The 17,736-nt window shown below is 52.4% G+C and overlaps 1 protein-coding gene and 1 long non-coding RNA gene across 2 annotated transcripts in view; one reads left to right on the top strand and one right to left on the bottom strand.

Moving 5' to 3' along the window:
• LOC309862410 overlaps positions 1-9,816 on the bottom strand; it is a 50,992-nt gene extending 41,176 nt beyond the window's left edge. The window contains exons 1-2 of the long non-coding RNA XR_014310510.1: positions 9,602-9,816; positions 874-979 (exon numbers count right to left, since the gene is read on the bottom strand). This is a non-coding gene — a long non-coding RNA (uncharacterized lncRNA). The remainder of the gene's footprint in view (positions 1-873; positions 980-9,601) is intronic.
• Positions 1-17,736, top strand: part of SYNPO (synaptopodin) — a 53,864-nt gene that overhangs the window by 5,185 nt on the left and 30,943 nt on the right. The window contains exon 2 of the mRNA XM_082726196.1: positions 11,642-12,289. Coding sequence (XP_082582322.1) covers positions 11,887-12,289 — 403 coding nt within the window. The 5' untranslated portion in view covers positions 11,642-11,886. The remainder of the gene's footprint in view (positions 1-11,641; positions 12,290-17,736) is intronic.

The raw sequence follows: 17,736 nt of genomic DNA, 5'->3' as shown, positions 1-17,736 counted from the left end.
TTTAACTTGACTCCACCACTCACAGAGAAACCTTTCCACGGATGGTCAAACTTGCCAAAATAACAGATCAGAATCCGCCACTGGGCTCGCCATGGCCCAGCGCAGGTCCACGCTACGGGCGATGTGGCATGAAAGTAGCAGTTGTAGAGTGAGGTCTTTGTGATCCATGGGGACAATGTGACGCAGTAGAGATACGGCTATGGAAAGAAAGGGAAAAAAGGCTAATGTGTTTGGCCGCGTTGGTGATGATGGAATGCCCGAAGTGAAGGTGGTGATGGTCTGTACCGGTTTGGTTTTCCTGGAATACTGGGTCAGTTCACTTCTGAGAATCTGATAGACTGGGCTGACGGTAGAGGAGGGTGAACGGGATGGAAAGGGCTCAGAAAACTCGTTCCTGGTGGAGTGTTTGACGGGACTGAGGTTTAGCTTGAAGGAAGGTTAGAAAAGAGGGCCGAAGTTGTTCCATCACGCTCAGACGATGGGATTATGATCCGTGGGGTGGGGTGAAAGGGGCTGCCGGAAGAGAGATTTCACCTCAACAGAATAGGGGCGCTCGGGATGGAATGAATGAACTTCCCCTAGGGAAAGCAAGGCCCCTGACCCTGGAGGTGAACAAGCTGAGGCTGAGGGCCCTGAAGGAAAGGGAATCCAAGAATCAGCTCTTTCCAGTCCCAATATTTGGCCGCTGTGCACAAGTGTCTCGTGACTTTGGCTCCTCCCACAGGGGATGCTGAAGCTGAGGGGTCCCCAGAGGGGGTTGGGTATGTTCCCGCAGCCAGCTGTGTCCACGCCACACAGCCCCCAACCTCCCCGACCCACTGCCCTCTGGGATCAAGGCACAGAATCTTGGATAAGGAAGACCCACAGACTTACCAGAGTTGAAGGAACTCTTGGCAAGCATCTTGTCCAGCCTCCTCACTTTGGAGAGGGGTAAACCAAGGCAAGAGAGGAGAAAGAGCTTGCCTGAGGTCAGTGGCTCCTAGAAGATGGCAGATCATAATTCTGGCTTGTACGCGGGTCTCCAGACCCAGGTACCTGCTTCCCTGCCTCGCCAGGCCACTGATGGACTGACAGTCTGATTCCCCATGTCAGAGAAAGTTTCCAGGTGGAACCAATCCATCCCTTTTCCACACCCCACAGTGTCTCTTGTTTGAGATCTGCACAGCAGGCATTGCGGGAGCCTCTACTGGGTGCCAGGCCTGTGGCCCTGGGGACAATAGCTGCCACATTAGAGCAGAAGCGGTGCTCTTTCTTCTATCGTTTACAGAGCGCCCCTCACAATCTGTGATTACCTGGCTTATTTAATTGTCTCCCCGTGTATCATTTGTCTTCCCTGTCCTCCCGGCTCTCAACATTTCCACGTCCAGGGGAGTGACTTGTCTTGGCTGTGCTCACCACTCACAGAGCAGCCCTGGCTTCCAGCACGTGCTCCAAAATTGCTGGCTTGCTGAATGAATGAGCGAGTGAATGAATGAATGAACAGACGGTGAGCAAAACTGACAACTTTTGTGGAAGCCCTTGTGATAGCCCGGCTGCCTCAGGCCATCTGTCGACACTGGACTGCTTGTAGGCAAAACCATGTCTTTTTACCTTCATTTTCCCCCATAGTGTCCTGCAAGACTCTGGCCCCCAGAGGCACCTGTAAGTCTATTATATTTAGTGGGGTTGAATGAAAATTTGGGAAAGGGAAGGATATGATGGAGCGAGGCAGTGTCAGAGCCGGGAGTCATCTTCAAAGATCATCTCACAGTGCCTCCCCCACCCACATTCAATTTTCTGGCCACTTCTAGAGCAGCCTGCCAAGGAGTTTCCCAGCTTCTGCTTGGTCACCGCCAGTGACAGGGAGTTCGGCATCTAATGAGGCATGATAATCCAAGGAAGTCACTTAGCCAAGTGCCAGATGGTCCCCTGATTGCTGATTTTTAATGGATTCCTTGTCCGTGCCAGGACGCTAAATCCACACCAAAGTCACAAGAGGTAATTACGATTATTATCCTCATTTGACAGATAAGGAAACTGAGGCACAGTTATATAATTTGCTCAAGGCCTCTCAGCTGGTAAGTGTCAGAGTACAGGATAGGACTCAAAGCCCAGGACCATGGCATTGAAGAGTATGTCCTCCTGACCTCTATGCCAGCACTGTTTATTGAAATAATGCAAGTACTTATGTAACTGTAAATTTTCTAGCAGCCACGCTACCCAAGTAAAAAGCAACAGGTGGGGAAAAAAGAACTCAGGGGATTTATTTTAATAATACACATTTATTGAAGTCCACGATAGCATCATTTCATCATGTAATAAATCCTTAGAAAGTTATCAGTGAGACATCTTACATTCTTCCTTGGGTACACAAAACCTTTGCGGTATCCTTCCTTGACAGTACAACTCAGGGTAAACTCACCACATCCCAAGGGCTCAGTAACGCAGGCGGCGCATGGCCACAGCATAGCTCCATACCAGACTGTCAAGGGCCTGATGCGGTACGTCCTAGTGCATAGTACAAATCCAGTACATACTGACCAGGATATTTTTACTACTGATTTTCATTTTACTACTGCTTTCATTTTCAGTGGTCCAGGGCAAAGCTGGGCTGAGGCCCCAAGCCCTTGGCATAAGCCGAATATCTCTATTCTTAATCTGAGTCTTCCAAATCGGCAGCTCGCTGTCTCCCAGGCTAAGCCAAACTTCATGGATCCTTGGCTTGTGGGTTGAGAAGAGCTGGGCTCATCCTCTCTAGGAGGGGAGGGAGAGGCCTGGCTGAGGCCTGTTTATCTCCCAGCTGGCCAGCTGAGTAACACATGAAGTGAGGCCTCCTTGGGGTCTATAGGCTTGTGCCCATCTGCTCTGGAGCGTGGAGGGGTGTCCAAGAGCACATCTGGAAAGGAGAGGGCCAAGACCCTCCTTCCGTGGTCCCTGGAGGCAGCATCTCCTGCACATTTTAGGCAGACTGGGCCTTGAAACAGAACAAACAAGCAAGACTCCCCACTACTGCCCCCTTCTCTTTCCTAGTTCCTGGACAGCTGCTGAGTGCTTGCCAAGAGGCAGGCAATGTGAGCCAGCAGCTCCCAACCTTGTCTGCATGTTGGAATCACCCAGGAAATTTCCAAATACATGGGTGCCCCCATCCTACCTCCCTAGTCTGTAACTGAGTTGGCTCGGGGGATGGCCGGGGCTTTGGTGTGTGTAAAAAGTCCTCCGGGGATTCGAACATGCAGACAGGTTTGGAAACCGCTGTGCTGACCCTTAGGAGTACAAGCTTATTTAGCCTGACAGTCGCAATGCTGTCGGTGTGGTTATTGTTCCCACTTTGCAGATGGAAAAAATGGAGGCTGGCAGAGTTCCAATGGAGAACTGGCCCGAGGTCAGCCAGCCAGGAAACAGGCAGAGCAGGGATTCACTAGTCATGGTTGTAAGCAGTGGTGGACTGATAAATGTTGACAACTGGCTCTCCAGGGGAAAAAAAAAAAGCCTGATCTGTAGCATCTGCCTGTCTCTATGGTGTGACAACTCGCCCCGCAGCCATTTTCGAATTATCAAAGTTATGTCGCCAAGTGCAGACTAGGGAGGAAATTACAGGTCGGCTGTTGGGTCGGTATGGCCTGCTTCAGTGCAGGACGAGGCCACGCTGCGTGGGAAGAGTCAGATGGAAAGGGAGGTAGCTACGGTTAGTCATTTCCTGAGGTTTTAGTCACAGAACTCTTTCTCAACTGAAATTTTTGAGAACCCCAATACATACATAAAAATAAGTATGTTATTAGCAGAAGCTTATTTTATTTTATTTTCTGCTTATTTTAAGCCGAAGCTTAAATCTTAATATAATGGGTTTGTTGAACGAGGGAGAGTTGCAGGGCGGGGTGAGGGGTATTTACGAGTGAGGACAGTAGGTGGCGCTCTACTCAGAGCGTGGAGCCTTGTACTCCAAGCCCACCCACCTCAGACCCTCACTGTCCAAGTGGCCTTGGGCAAGTCTATCCCTGGGGCCTCTGTTCTCTTGCATTTCCAGGACACTGGACTGCACACAGGACGCCCCAGGGTGTGGTTTTCCAGGCCGGCCTTGACCCTGCGGCATCCCCCTCCTGACCCCAGCCAGCCTTGGCCCTGTATTTATAGCCATGACTTCAGTCCCTCTGGTTCTGCCCAAGCTGGTTCCCTGGCCCACATATTTATAAACCCAGCAGGGCAGAAATAGATGTGACGTGCATGCGATTTGGCTGATTTTGTGAGCAGGCTGGATTTGAGGCATCCATTTGGAACGGGTTTGAGTCCTCCAGCATCCTGGGTGCTGGGACCCATGGGCAATCTGCAGCAGGAGAGCCACTTGGAGCCCCCAAGCTCAGCCCTGCAACTGTGTGGTTGGAGGGGGTCACCGAGGCCCCGGAGTGGAGGGATGTGGCCCAGGTCACACAGGGCGTGGCAGGAGGCAGAATGAGGGTTTCTTTTCACTGACCCTCAGAGAGCCCCCCAGTGGCCAGCTCAGGTCCCAGGCAGCCTCAAGTCCTGGCTAGTGGTTTTTCTGCTCTGGGACCACGGGCAGACTCATCTTCCTGACCTCCATTACCCTCCTCTGTTAAATGGGGATAATAGTAGGTACCTGCCTCATAAAGTTATTGGGGGGAATAAATAAGATCATAATTGATATAATGTATGAATTCAGTGCCCAGTACATAGTCAATACGCAATAAATGGTAGCTTTTGTTCTGATTATGTCCACAGTCACCCCCGAACAGAAATAATAATGATTCCAATAGTTGCATCTTATCAAGTACTTACACACATTAACTGATTAAATCTTCACAACACTGTGACATCAATATTGTTATCCTCAAGTTCGTGTTTTACATGGAGGAGACACTCTCAACTTAATGAACTTGGAAAAGAATGTTTTCAAAGAGATAATGCTAATACGCGAAGTCATATTTTTATATCCAGGATTATAAAAATACTCAATCCTAAACGGTAGGTTTGTTCGTAGTGGAAGATGAAATGAACAATTGCATAATCAAAATATTAGCATAAGAAATAAATCTCCCAGAGGTTTGCAAGGCTTCTGTTCCCGAGTTTGCCACCTAATGTTGATTTTATGTATTTATAATTGCATATGAGAATTTAACATAATTGTGAACTTGAAATACATATGCCATAAAAACACAGAATGGCATCTGTCAAGGGTTTTCATATTAATATCACTGTTTTCTCTGTCCTCCTAATACAGAGCAGTCCCTGCTTCCCTTTCCTGCTTAATTATTTTTCCATTGTACTTATCACCATCTGACATGCTTTCTTATTTACTTGTTACCCATCCACCCCAACTAACATGTGAGCGTCCCGTGGGCAGAGCTTTTCTCTTTTCTGTTCACTGTGTACCACCAGTGCTTAAAATAGCCAGTGGTACATAGCTGGCATTCATGAGTACGTGTTGAATGAATGAAGGAACAAATGAATGACTGAGTCGCCATTCTAGCAAAAAAAACACAACTGAAATCCGGTGAGATGATGTGACTGGTGCTGTTACCCAGCTATAGGAAGGCTGAACTGAGGTCTGGCTGACACTCATCCCTCCTGGGACCACCCAGTGTGCCCAGCTTGGGGGGCCCTTCCCAGCCCCTTCTTCCTTCTCACCAAGGGATGGTTTCCTGATGCCTCCAGAGCTCCCCACCTTCACATGATACCCCCTCCCCATCGCCACTGGCTCCTTCCGTCCCAGGAGGTAGACGGGAACGGAGGAATGGAGAGAAGTAGGGAGGCAGGAGGAGAGGTCAGAGCAGGCTGTGCAGCGAGGCAGTGATGGCTGGAGGCTGAGGAAGGAAGAAAGGAAGGCAGGATTGGTCCATCTGTCCTGCAGCACTGAGGGGATGGGTCAGTAATGTGTGGTCACGCTTGCATATCCTTCTATAACTGACTTCACTCACCAGAAAATGCAGGCACAGGGCCAGTTCAGGGAGGATTCGGGGATAGTTTCGATCTTGGCAGCTCCTACCCCCACCAACCATTCTGCCCAAGGCCTTTTTCAGCTGGGGAAACTGAGGCCCACTGTAAGGAAGTGACTCTTCTGAGAACATACAGCAGGGTAATCGTGAATGCTGGGCTTTCTCATGCTCACCTATTCCAGAGGTTTGGGGTGCTTGGGATTTCCCCTTTGGACCCCCCCGCCTTGGTTCCCATCACTTCATTGGGAGAGAAATGCTAAGGCAGGAACGTACTCTCAGCTCAGATTCTTGAGGACAATAGAAGATCTCTTTCCAGTGACAGGAGGAACTCGGCTCCAGACAGGCTGGACACTATCCCCCCCACCCACTCCTGATGCTGAGGGGCTGTCAGGCAAGGGTAGGGTGAGCAGAGGTACCCTTAGCCATCTGGATGAGTTCTGACCGACTCCTTTCCCCATGGGAACTCCATTTTTGCCTCTAGGCTATGCACACAGTTAATGCCTCAGTCACCCTGCCCTCATTACTCTACTTGATAAATATTTATTGAGTGATTACTATGTGCCAGGCAATGTAGCAGGTGTTGGAAATAATCTCCTCCCTCTCTCCTTTCCAACTTTCCCTCCTCCTATTCTTCCTTCCCATTCATTCATTCATTCAGTAACAATCATACTACTGAGGCAGTATAGTCTTATGGATAAGAGTGCTATTTGGAGCTAGACCATCAGGATATGAACCCTGACTCAGCCACTTACTAGTTGAGTGACAACTTCCTCATCTGCAAAATGGGATAATAATAGTACCTTCCTTATAGGGTTGTGATGAAGATAGGATGGGTTACTGCACACTAAGTGTCTGGAACAGCACCTGACATAGTAAACACTTCATAAACATCAGCTATTATCATTGTTTTGTTATTATGTGCCTGGCGCTGAGCCAGGCGTTGAGGCGTTCCTCTGGCAGGAATCCCTGCACGCCAGCCCTGGTTTCAGGCTCCCACCTTTTCCTCCCAGCCCAACCCCCAAGAACTGGGCCTTGCAGCGGCTCCCCACATCCCATCGGGCTGCCCCTGCATCACCTCTCGAGCCAGCAGGAACGAGCGTCCAGGCAGCGGAAGCCTGGGGATTTTGTCTTCCAGCCTTACCTCCTGCAGCCCTGCCACACATGACCTAGCCTCAGCCTATCCAGGCCATCACATTTCTCCAGATTCCTCCCCAAACGTTCCTGCCTTTTTGCCTTCACTGGGCCTTGGTGGATGGAGTACCTTCCATCCATCAGAATGCCGAGCACTTCCTGTCAAGGTCCTTCAAATCCAACTGAAACGTCACCCCCAGGAAGCCCCCCTTCCCTGCCTTCAGCCAAGAATCATGAGATCTGCCTTTGAATCTGCATTTCCCTTTGTTGGCAACTGGGGTTTTTTGGTTTTGTTTTGTTTGTTTTCTTTTATTCTGTGGGAAACAAGGAGCCATGGAGTGTCCTTGAGCAAGTGAGCACATTTCAAGGCTGCACTTTAGAAGAATGGAGTAGACCCAGGAGAGGGTGGAGACAGGAAGACTGCAGGTGGGGAGGCCAGGTACGAAGACTTCCGGGGCAAAAGGGCCTTCAGAGGAAAGAGGGTCTCGTCTTTCAGGACTGCTTCCCCCCTCCTGCCTAGTTCCATCTCTGCACTGTGGAATCAGAGCCTGTGATTTTCCCCCGACATGACTCACCAAGTCAGTGGGAGACTCAAAACTGGGACCCCGTGCCCTGACCCTGCAATGTACCCACTTAAGCCCAACCCTCACCATTCCTCACTCCCTCCACCTTCCCCTGCAGCAGGCTGTGGGCACTGTGGATGGGGAACCTGGGGAGGCCAGACTGTGCTAACATTCTCCCCCAGCGCCCAGCTGCTGAGCTGCACACAACGGTGCTCCCTCATTTCCTGCGGAGGAAAGGAATGAGCCTGTTTTTTCAATAAATCCCTGCATCAACCCTTTGAAGTCGGCCCTACTTTAACCCATTTTGCAGCTGGGGAAGCTGAAGCTTGAATACATGAAGAGACTTGCCCAGGGTCAGGCAGCCACTGAATAGTAGAGTCAGAATTGGAACCCAGATCTGATTCCAAAGCCAGTGCCCTTTCCCTCCCATCACAAAGTGAACAGCAGAAAGAGCATGAGGCTGCCAAGGCCATCTTCCCTGGGCCTACCCTCGGGAGATCTGGGCAGGCCCTCAGACTTCCTGGACAGGGACTGTAGAGCATCTGACCATCAGCTCAGCCAGGTACCCTGTTTGGGCTCCCTGAGGTCAGGGGAGGGAGCAGGGAAAGCTCCCTCAGGGTGGAGCTGGGCTTAGCTGGAGGCAGGTGCCTGGGCGCCTGGGTCCTAGTGCCGGCCTGGCATCTGATTTGCTGGACAACCTGGGGGAGATCTCCGTGGCTCTGGGCTGAGAGTTGACCTCCCTGATAAGAGGACAGCAGATTTGTGCCTTCTGTGTCACCCCTGCCTGCTGAGGCTCCATGCCCTTGGAGCCTGTGGTCATGACAAGGGATGTGGGTCTGAGGGAGCCAAAATTAGAAGACCCCTCCCCACCCATTTCTGCTGAGACTGGAGCAGGCTCTCTCCTGTCCACCTTGGAGATGTTCCCACACAGGCAGGCCGTCTGTGGGGGGTCCTGGAGTTAGTCTGCTGTCACTGAGAGCAGAGGATAAGAGCACAGAGCCCAGCATCTGGACACATGTCCTGCTCTACCACTCAGCCATGGTGTGCTTCTGGATTTGGAATTTATCTCTGCTTGCCTCAGTTTCCTCATCTGTAGACAGCACCTGCACACCTGCCATCCAGGAGTGTTGGGTGCAAGGTGTGGCCACGCACTTGGGGATGCTCAGTAAGGGGCAGATGTCATTCCTGTTGTGGGTCCTGACCACCTGTCCCTGCACGGGGCTCCCGAGCTCAGTGGGTGTTCCAGAACTCGGGCCTCGAGGGGCCTGCCCAGGCCCCCCAGCTGGCTTGGGAGTCCTCCCTCTTTGGGAAGGCAGACTTGCATTGGAGTGCTCCTGCCAACCCCTCCCTCCTGGCTTGGCAGCCCAAAGACAAAGCCGGCCAAAAATATTTGTGTGGGTGGCGGAAAGTTAACTCTTCCGCCTCTCTCTTCTTTCCTGGAAACCGTGGCCACCGTCAAATACAGCAAAACAGAAGCAGAGATAGAGCGAGGCAAGGCTCCCGTGGGGTATCAGAGGGAGCCCTGCCCCCCCACGCCCACTTCTGCCTCTTGCCATCTGGCTCTGTCATGGCGTGGGTGGCCGTGGCAGTGGCTGAGGGCGGGGAGCGGTGCTCCAAGGGCTTAGAATCATGGCATCCTGCAATGAGACCTGCCCCCATCTGGCTCAACCCTGCCATCGTGCCTTGGGGCAAACGGACTAGGAGTACAGAAGGCACCTGCCCAAGGTAGCATGGCCAGTTAGGTTTTTCCAGAATTCTACTGGCTCTTCATGAGAGTCTAAGATTCTGTGTGACACTCTAGTGTGGAAATCTGGCAGCAGCTGGGGAGTGAGAAAAAGTCCAGAGAGGAGAGAGGTTCAGGAGCCATCCCTCCCATGTCTCTGTGTATCCACCCCATCCTCACGGTCAAGGTGCCAGAGCTGTGTCCAGATGGCGCCCTGCCGCTTACTAGCTGTGTGATGTAGGCCCAAGTCACTTCACCTGTCTGAGCCTCAGTTTCCTCACTTCTGAAATGGTCTAACAGCAGTACTTCTCTCGAAGCGTTTCTTGGTGATTTATTTCAACACCCTCCATGAATAACCCGGCGTGGAACAGGTGTTCAGTTCTTCTCCGGGAGAAGGTTGGCTCCTTTGTGCTCATTTCACTGCCGCCGAGGCTGCTGTAACAGGTGCCTGTTATCTTTCTGATCCTGACGCTTGTTTGCCTTTCCCTGGTTGGCACTGATTTGCCCCAGGGCCTGGTAATGCCCTTATCTTTCCTCTTGCCTACCACAAAACACTGGCCCAGCGCCAACCGGAGGCTGAGGCCTTGGGCCAGCTTGCTGGGGTTGGGGGTGGGGAGGCCTGACCCCACCTGGTGGGGGCGGGGGCGGGGGCGGTACGGAGGAGTGACCTCCAGTTCAAGTGCCACAGCAGATGAGGTCAGCGTAAGCCCTGAGGTCGCCAGTGTCCCCAGACTTGCGTCACATCTCAGGATTCTCACAGTTCATGGCCAGCCAGTGTGTGTGTGTGTGTGTGTGTGTGTGTGTGTTTGTGTGTGTGTGTGGGGGGGTGGTTCTTCTCTCTCCATTTCCCGATAGGATGAGATTCAGAGGGTGCACACTTGCCTGCATTACACAGCTAAGCAGTGATGGACTCTGCTAGCCAAGATCTGTAAATGCCAGGGTTTCCGGCCAGTGTCCATGTCCACTGGCCCTGTCTTAAGCTCTATTTGCCCATCCGGGGCATCTTGTCTACCCCCTCCCTGTGCCTCCACAAATGATTTTCAAGCCTTTCTCTCCAGCCTGGAGCTCTCCTCCGCTCTCCAGCCCCCTGCATGGAGCTGACACACACTCCCCTCCTGCGGAAGCCAAATCAAACTCATCTCCCGACTCCTCTGGACACCTGCTCCTTCCCATGTACTCCTGATCTCTATGAACAAAGTCTCCCTGTCACCAGAGCGACAAACCTGCCTGCAGCCTGGGCTCCTCCCTCTTCCTCTACACCCACTCTCCATCTGCCGCCCAGCCCAGCCGGCTCTTCCGCCCAAGCTCCTCTCCCACGCATCCCTCCCTGCATCCCGTACACCCTATGGGAAGCCTTGTCCCCTCTCTCTGAGATCATCTTCATTGTTAACATTTATAAATAATCACACTGTTATTATTATGGTTCTTGTGATCATTCACAGCTCCCCCGACCAGATTTTAAGGCTTCGTGAAGCTAGAGTACCATATCTTCTTTTTCCACCATTGTACTCTGGCTTGTACGGAGTCTGCCATGCAATAAAAGCTCAAGACATTTTTGTGCAATAAAAGAACAGCCAACGTGTATTCGATTACATCTCAGAACCCAAATGGAGTCCTCTGCATGCCTTTTCTCACTTAATCCTCCACGCAATACCACATTGGAGATATTAACGTTCCTATTTTACAGATGGGGAAGCTGAGGTGCAGAGAGGCCATGGGACTTGCTGTCAGCTCCACAGGTGGCAGGGCTGGGGGTCTAGCTCAAAGCCTGGCACAAAAACACATCACTGCCACTGTCCCTGGCCTGGTGCACAGCCTCCTCAAGGAGTCCCTGGGCCCCGCCTTATGTCCTCCGCCCCATTGTTCCCAGGATTCCTGTGGTGTATGTACCTTTGCTGGCATGTGAGAGAATTCTTTCTAGGCGGTGCCCAGTTAAGTATCTTTAAATAACTAGATATTTATTTAACGTGTATTAGGGGGGAAACGACTTAGCACAACATACTTGTGGTTTTCCTGCCATTCGTACTTAAGATAAGTCTGAAGTAATAGAAGTAAGTTATTTAAAGTTGATTTATGGCAAAATAGTAAGCAAACAAGGGGTCATGTGGCACAAGGAAATGGTGAAAATTTGGGATGCTGAGTGGCTGAAGCTTGGGATTTTTCCCATGGGTGTGTGAGACCTGTACCCCAAACCCCAGCCCATTCTCACGGCCCCGTTAAGATGGACAGGTCTCAGAAACTCAACCCAAAACACGCAGCAGACTGTCTCACGTGCTGCTTCTTTTCTCTCTGGGCAGGTAAATCACCTTGAAGGAGGGCCTCACAGCCCAGACACAGGCTGAGAGGAAGGCTTGAGGGCCTACCACCCCACCCAGCCCAGGAGGGCCCCACAGTTGGACCTTGCCCTAGCTCTGGGACTTGGCTGAGGAAGACAAAGCTTCAGCGAGCCAGAGAGGAGACACCAAGAGGAGAAAGGACCGGTGCTCACCCAGGCGGCCAGCCTGGCCCCGGCTTCTCCGCCTCCCTGAGGAGAAGCCGCACCATGCTGGGTCCCCACCTCCCACCTCCACCCCACGGACTCGGCGAAGACAGGCCTACCCCCTCCACCTTCCGGATCCCTGATGGTAGCTACAGGTGTCTGGCCTTGGAGGCTGAGGAGAACAGCGGTGGCGAGGAGGGCCTGCAGGGAGAGGCAGGGCTCATGAACTTAGAGGAGGACAGGGTGGCCAGCAGGAATGGGGACAACTTGACCTGCAGAGCCACCCAAGGGGCACCAGACCTGCCCAATGCCCTGGGCATCCAGCCACCCAGCTGCTCCAGGGAAGCCCAAGGGTGTCCCCAGCATGATAACAGTGCCAGCAAGGACTGGGACACGGTGAAGGCTCAGCAGGTGGTGATAGCCACCCCCCGCCCCAGCGCAGGACCCAGGATTGCCCAGAAACCAGGTAAGCTCATGACCTTTTCTCCTAGGCTGCCAGAGCCCACCGGGGTCCCTCACAGTCCCCTGGACACACCCCAATTAATAGCTGTGAGGAGATGGGGGGCTGGGAGTTCTGTGCAGATCCAGCTGGGCCCCATCTATGCCCACTCTTTCCTCTGTCAAAGAGGGCACGTGAGAAGTCCACGAGAGAAAGCCCTGTGATCGGGCTTGGCCAACAGAAGTCCATCCCTCACTCTCGTCCCCCCCTTAATCATCCATGGCAACAAATGGCCTTGGATTCCAGGCCATGACAGGGCAGGACCGCCTCACTGAACACATCGTGTGCCGGCTGCCCGAGGGTGCTGGGGACGCAGCACTGGGCAAAGCCCATGAGGCTGTTGCCCTCGTGCAGTTTTCGAGGTCGAGGTTAAAATCTCTGATCCGATTGGACCTCCTGATTTTACAGGTGGAAAAACGGGCCCCGGAGTGAGGAAGACACTGCTCTGGGTGGCCTATTGGTGGCTGAGCTGGGCCACATTCTCCCCACCCCAGTTTCCCACCTGTTAGAGAGGACAGACGCATGGTCCGATCCATCTGTATCGCCTGGGCGAAGACCCAAAGACAGTGTATAGGGAAGAGCTCACAGTGCACTGCTGGAAGGAAGGAAGGAAGGAAGGGAGTCAGGGAGGGAGGGGGAAATGGAGGAAAGGAAGGAGGGAGGACAAGAGGACGGGAGAGCATTTTCCCCCCAACTCCCCTCACTGTCCCGCTACCCCCCGCAGGCTAAGGAGACAGCAGAGCAGGGCGGGACAGGGAAACCCACCTTCATTGCCTGGGTCCATGGAAACCCTGACGTGGGCCCAGATGGAGAGGACGTGAGCCCAGCCATGCTTGCTGAGGCAGGAGCCACTGCCAGCAGATGCTGGGGGCACAGGGCATGTGAGGGACCCAGGCCTGGGAGGGTTAATGTGTCAGAAAACTGGAGGAACACGTCGTTTCTCTGCAGGCATGGCTGATCCCCTGGCTGACAGTCCATCGACCATCCCGCCCACTCTCTTTTCTGAAATAATTCCCGCCAGGCTCTGACCACCACCCATGGCCACCATCGCCCCCACCCATCTCCCCACTCCCCTACGCTTGGGTCACACAGGAGGCTGGTCAGGATGCAGCAGATGCCTTCGATGCATCAAGGGCAAGAAGAAGGAGGACCCAGGAGGGCCCTGCAGCCTTGAACTTGGAGATGGGCCCTCATACCAGAGTCAGCCCAAACTCAAGTCCCCAAGAGCCTGCAAGCCCCAGTACCTGCTCCCTTTCCCTTCATAGACCCTGGCCGAGTGTGGGGAGCCATGGGTGCTGGTTCTAGACCTGATACCAACTGGCCAAACCCCAGCAAATTGCATTCCTCTGGTGAGTTTCCCTTGGTTTCCTCATTCGTGAAAACAAAATTAAATATGAGTCCCCTCTACCTCACAGAGCCATTGTGAGGTTGCAGTGATCTTAGATTGGGGTAGTGTTTTGGAAATTTTAGAGTGATCACATGATGGACATTAATAATAATTAAAATGATCATCACCGACTCAACAGTACGAAAGCTATTATTCGTTAAGTAAGCCCTTATGTGCCAAGCCCACTGTGCTTTACATATATCATTTCACTGAACCTCAGAGCAATCTCCATGAGGGACATACTATGATTATGTCCATTACATGGATGAAAAGACTGAGTCTCAAAGAACATAAGTGACTTGTCTAAGACTCCTGACTAGTAAACTGCTATGCCATGATTCAACCATGGCTTTTTGAGTACGGGACTTTGTTCTTAGCCACCACCATATCCCGGAGTTACAGGGGGAGAGTGTTGTCTGTGACCTCCTGGAGTGGAAAAGACCATGGATGAAGGGTGGAGAGGGGCCACCTTTCATGTTCCTATTGGCTCCTTACACAGAGCTTGGTCATTTTGTAGTATCCCATTCTCAACCCTCTCACTATTCAGTCTTCTAAGGCAGCCTTCTAAAGCAAAATCTCCCCATTTTACAGGAGACACGGCTGAGGCTCAGATACCTAAGTCCCTTGCCCAAGTCACATAGTGTGGGAGCTGAGACTATGATCATGTTCTTCTTCCTCGAAGTCTGGTTCATTTCTTCCTTTAATGTCCAGCCAGATGGCCTCCAGTTCTGTCCTAAACAATTCTAGGGGTGGAGGGGACAGGAGTGACCTTAGGACGATGTGTCTCAGGGAAGTCTTCTTGGAGGCGGAGACTGGAAGGAAGCTAGGTCTTACGGGAGAGTAGAAATCCGGGTGGTCTTGGGTCATAGCCCACTCTGGCCTTTCTGCTCCCTCGGGAAAGGGAGCGGCCAGAGTCCCTTCTCTCTGCCTGGAGATCCGGAGGGAAGAGGCCTGTGCGGCTGCCAGGTTATTAGCGGATTAGGGCTTCCTTTTAAAGCTTCCTCCCAGTACCGCCAAGGGATTATAAGCATCTTCAGACAATTACACCCGTCCTGCCGCAATTATACCTGCCTCTCTTGAGTGCCCCCTGGCAGTTTGCAGGATGGGTCATGGCATCTTCTGCCTTGGGCACCCACCACCTGGGGTGGGTGGGTACTGGTGCCATTTCTCTAGAGCCTGAGTACTAGCTGAGTGGGGCAGAGCTGGGTCCTTGAAGGCTCAAGGGGCAAAGGGTTCAGTGAGATGAGGTGGGTAGCAGCCCGCAGCTTAAGTTTCCTGCCATCAGAAGAGAATATATAGGGGCAGGAATGTGTTGGGTAGGGCTCACGGCTGGGCCTCCACCAGCAGTCGCTGGTCCACAGCTCATCAAGAGAGCCCAGAGCTGCTGCCCTCACTGCAACATCTCAGCTGCTCATTACTGGGCAGGGCTGGTTGACATCATTCTGGAAATAATCTCGTGGCGACCCTGAAGCCCAGAGATGGCAAGCAGCCTGTCCAAGGTCATACAGTACGTTGGTGCCAAGCTAAAGCTAGAACCCAGGGCTTTTGCCATCTCCCCCACCTCCCCCCCCCACCCCAGTTCTGTTGCCACATGCCATCCTAAATGCTTTGTATAGGTTACTTCATTTCATCCTCTAAACAAGTTGGATGAAGTTCATATTTTTCTTATCCCTGCTACACAGATGAGGAAACTAAGGCACAGTGAATTTAAGTGACTTGTCCCAGTCTCAGGCCTGTGGGTGGAGGAGCAGAGATTTGAACCCCAGGAGGTCTGGGCCCCTGCTTTCAACCACCTTCTGTGCTGCCTTGTCTCCATGGAAACAAGGCAGCAGGCTGTGTTCTTCCACCCACCTAGGGCTGGAAAAAGGTTGTTCAAGCTCTGGAGGATGGTGGAGGATTCTGCCAAGCCATGGTTCACCCTCACCCCCCCACACACACACACCAAATACACTTAGGGAAACCTGGGACCCACTGCTGATGCAGCCCTCCTGTATCTATGGCTTGGGGAGAGCCACCTTCCCTCTTTTCTAGGCCATTCATTATTGGGGACCCAGGGTATCTATCTAAGGACTCGGTGGCCTTTCCAACTCTTACCGGACACTGCTCTGAGCCTCTAAGGTGGGGATGAGGGTGTGGATCTGGCTTGTCAGATACACCCTGCCCTTGGCCATGTCTATACTGTTGGGGCAGAGGAGCCCCTGGCCATGATAAGAGCCGACCTTGATCATTGGGCCAAAGACAAGGCCCCCGCTCTTTAGGTCTGTGGGAGAGAGGACGGAGCAGAGACCGGGCAGGATACCATCTATGCCCCCTCTCACTTCCACATTCCACAGTGACCAGAAGAGAAGGGCAATGGTGTGGGAGCAAGGCGCACAGGCTCACATGTACCTTGCATATGCTCACACGCTCACACCCCCGCCCAACAGGTGCATCTATGCAGTTCTTATGCCAATAGGCACACACATATAATTACACATCTGCACACACGTGTACACATGTGCATGCCCTCAGACACCTACATACCCATGCATGAGGCATACACTAGTACACACACACACACACATCCCTCACTCAGGCATGCCTACCTTTCACATGTGGATACATGTGCACACAGAATACACAGATTTGTACGCAGAACTACAGTCCCACCTGGAAATATCCAAGCACATATATTCCCTTCCTTACATACAGGTTAAAAGAACGTTCTTCTCTCCATTTTCTTTTGCTCACATACCTATACTTTAAAATCTCTCCTGAATGCACACATTCTCTCCTACAGGCATATCCACTCTTGCACACCCACTGTCACACACCTACGTACAGACTGAACCACTTTCTGTCCTCCTTCCTCTTCCCCATCCCTGTCTCTTTCATACCCACCCACACAGTAATTCTAGCTTCTCCCCTCTCCCTCTCTCTCTCTCTCACCCACACAGTTTGTTTCCTGGTTTCCCACAGGCTGGGCTATAAGCCACTTTTCTTGCACATGTACTCATCAGGCAGGAAGTAGCTTACCCGGTGCCAATCCCCAGGACCCCCTCCATGCTTCCCACCTCCACTTGGGACAGCCCCAGCGCTAAGGCTACCATGGGACCAGAAGAATTTTCTGCAGATCCTGAGGCCCACCGGAGGGATGGGAGCAGCCAGGGAGGGTTTGTCCCTCTGTCACCTGAACCATCCCAACCTCCTGCAGGGGACCTCCTGCATGCTGTCCCCACTGGGGAGAGGGGATGTCCCCCAAACCCAGGCCACCTGCAGCTCTGGGTTTCACAGGACCTCTGGTAGGGTGGGCTCCTGTCAGCACACTTCTAACTTCCTCTAGCAGAAATCTAAACACAGAACCTTGATATGAAAGACAAATGAAAGTGGAACCACCCTGGTTTGGAGGGGTGGGGTACTTGGGACCTAGGGAAACTCTGGTGAAAACCCAGATCAACATTTTTCCAAGCATAGTTTTGTTTCAAAATTGGTGGGAGTGTAAAGGGTGCTTGTTATCAGAACTGTTCCGAGCCCACGGCCTCCTCACCACTGGGAGGGTGTGCTAGAAGGTGGGCATCTTGACTTGTAACAGCATCCCCTTGATTCTGATGCACACTGACCACTGTCCTGGGGCTCTGCTGATCTCAATCTGAGTGGTGTTTAGTTCAACGAAAAGATGGGGAACTGAAACGCAGGAGCCACACAGCCTCCCTACCCCCTACTGTTGCTGACCTACCCGTTAAGCCCTGGAATGGCCCCAGGCCAGAGGGGAGGTGGCAACCTTCCTCAGTCCCCATTTGCCTGAGTCCTACCGAGGTAGACAGTCATTCTAGTCACCAGGGCTGAGAAGGGGGAGGGAAGATGGCTCTGAGGGGTACAGCATCTGGGTATGAAAGGAAAGGGTCTGGGGAGGTGGGGGTGGTTCAGTTATGGGGAAAGAATCACAAAGACCCATTTAAGAGAGGGGTGGTTGGTGGGATTGAGAAAAGATGGGGAGACAGGAAGAACTGGGTGAAATGAAAGCAGAAGATTTAGGGACCGACCTGGA

The sequence above is a fragment of the Mustela nivalis genome, assembly GCF_964662115.1.
Source record: "Mustela nivalis genome assembly, chromosome: 3".
Lineage (NCBI taxonomy): Eukaryota > Metazoa > Chordata > Mammalia > Carnivora > Mustelidae > Mustela > Mustela nivalis.
The sequence above is the reverse complement of the archived record's forward strand: the minus strand, read 5'-3'. Positions and strand labels throughout refer to the sequence as shown.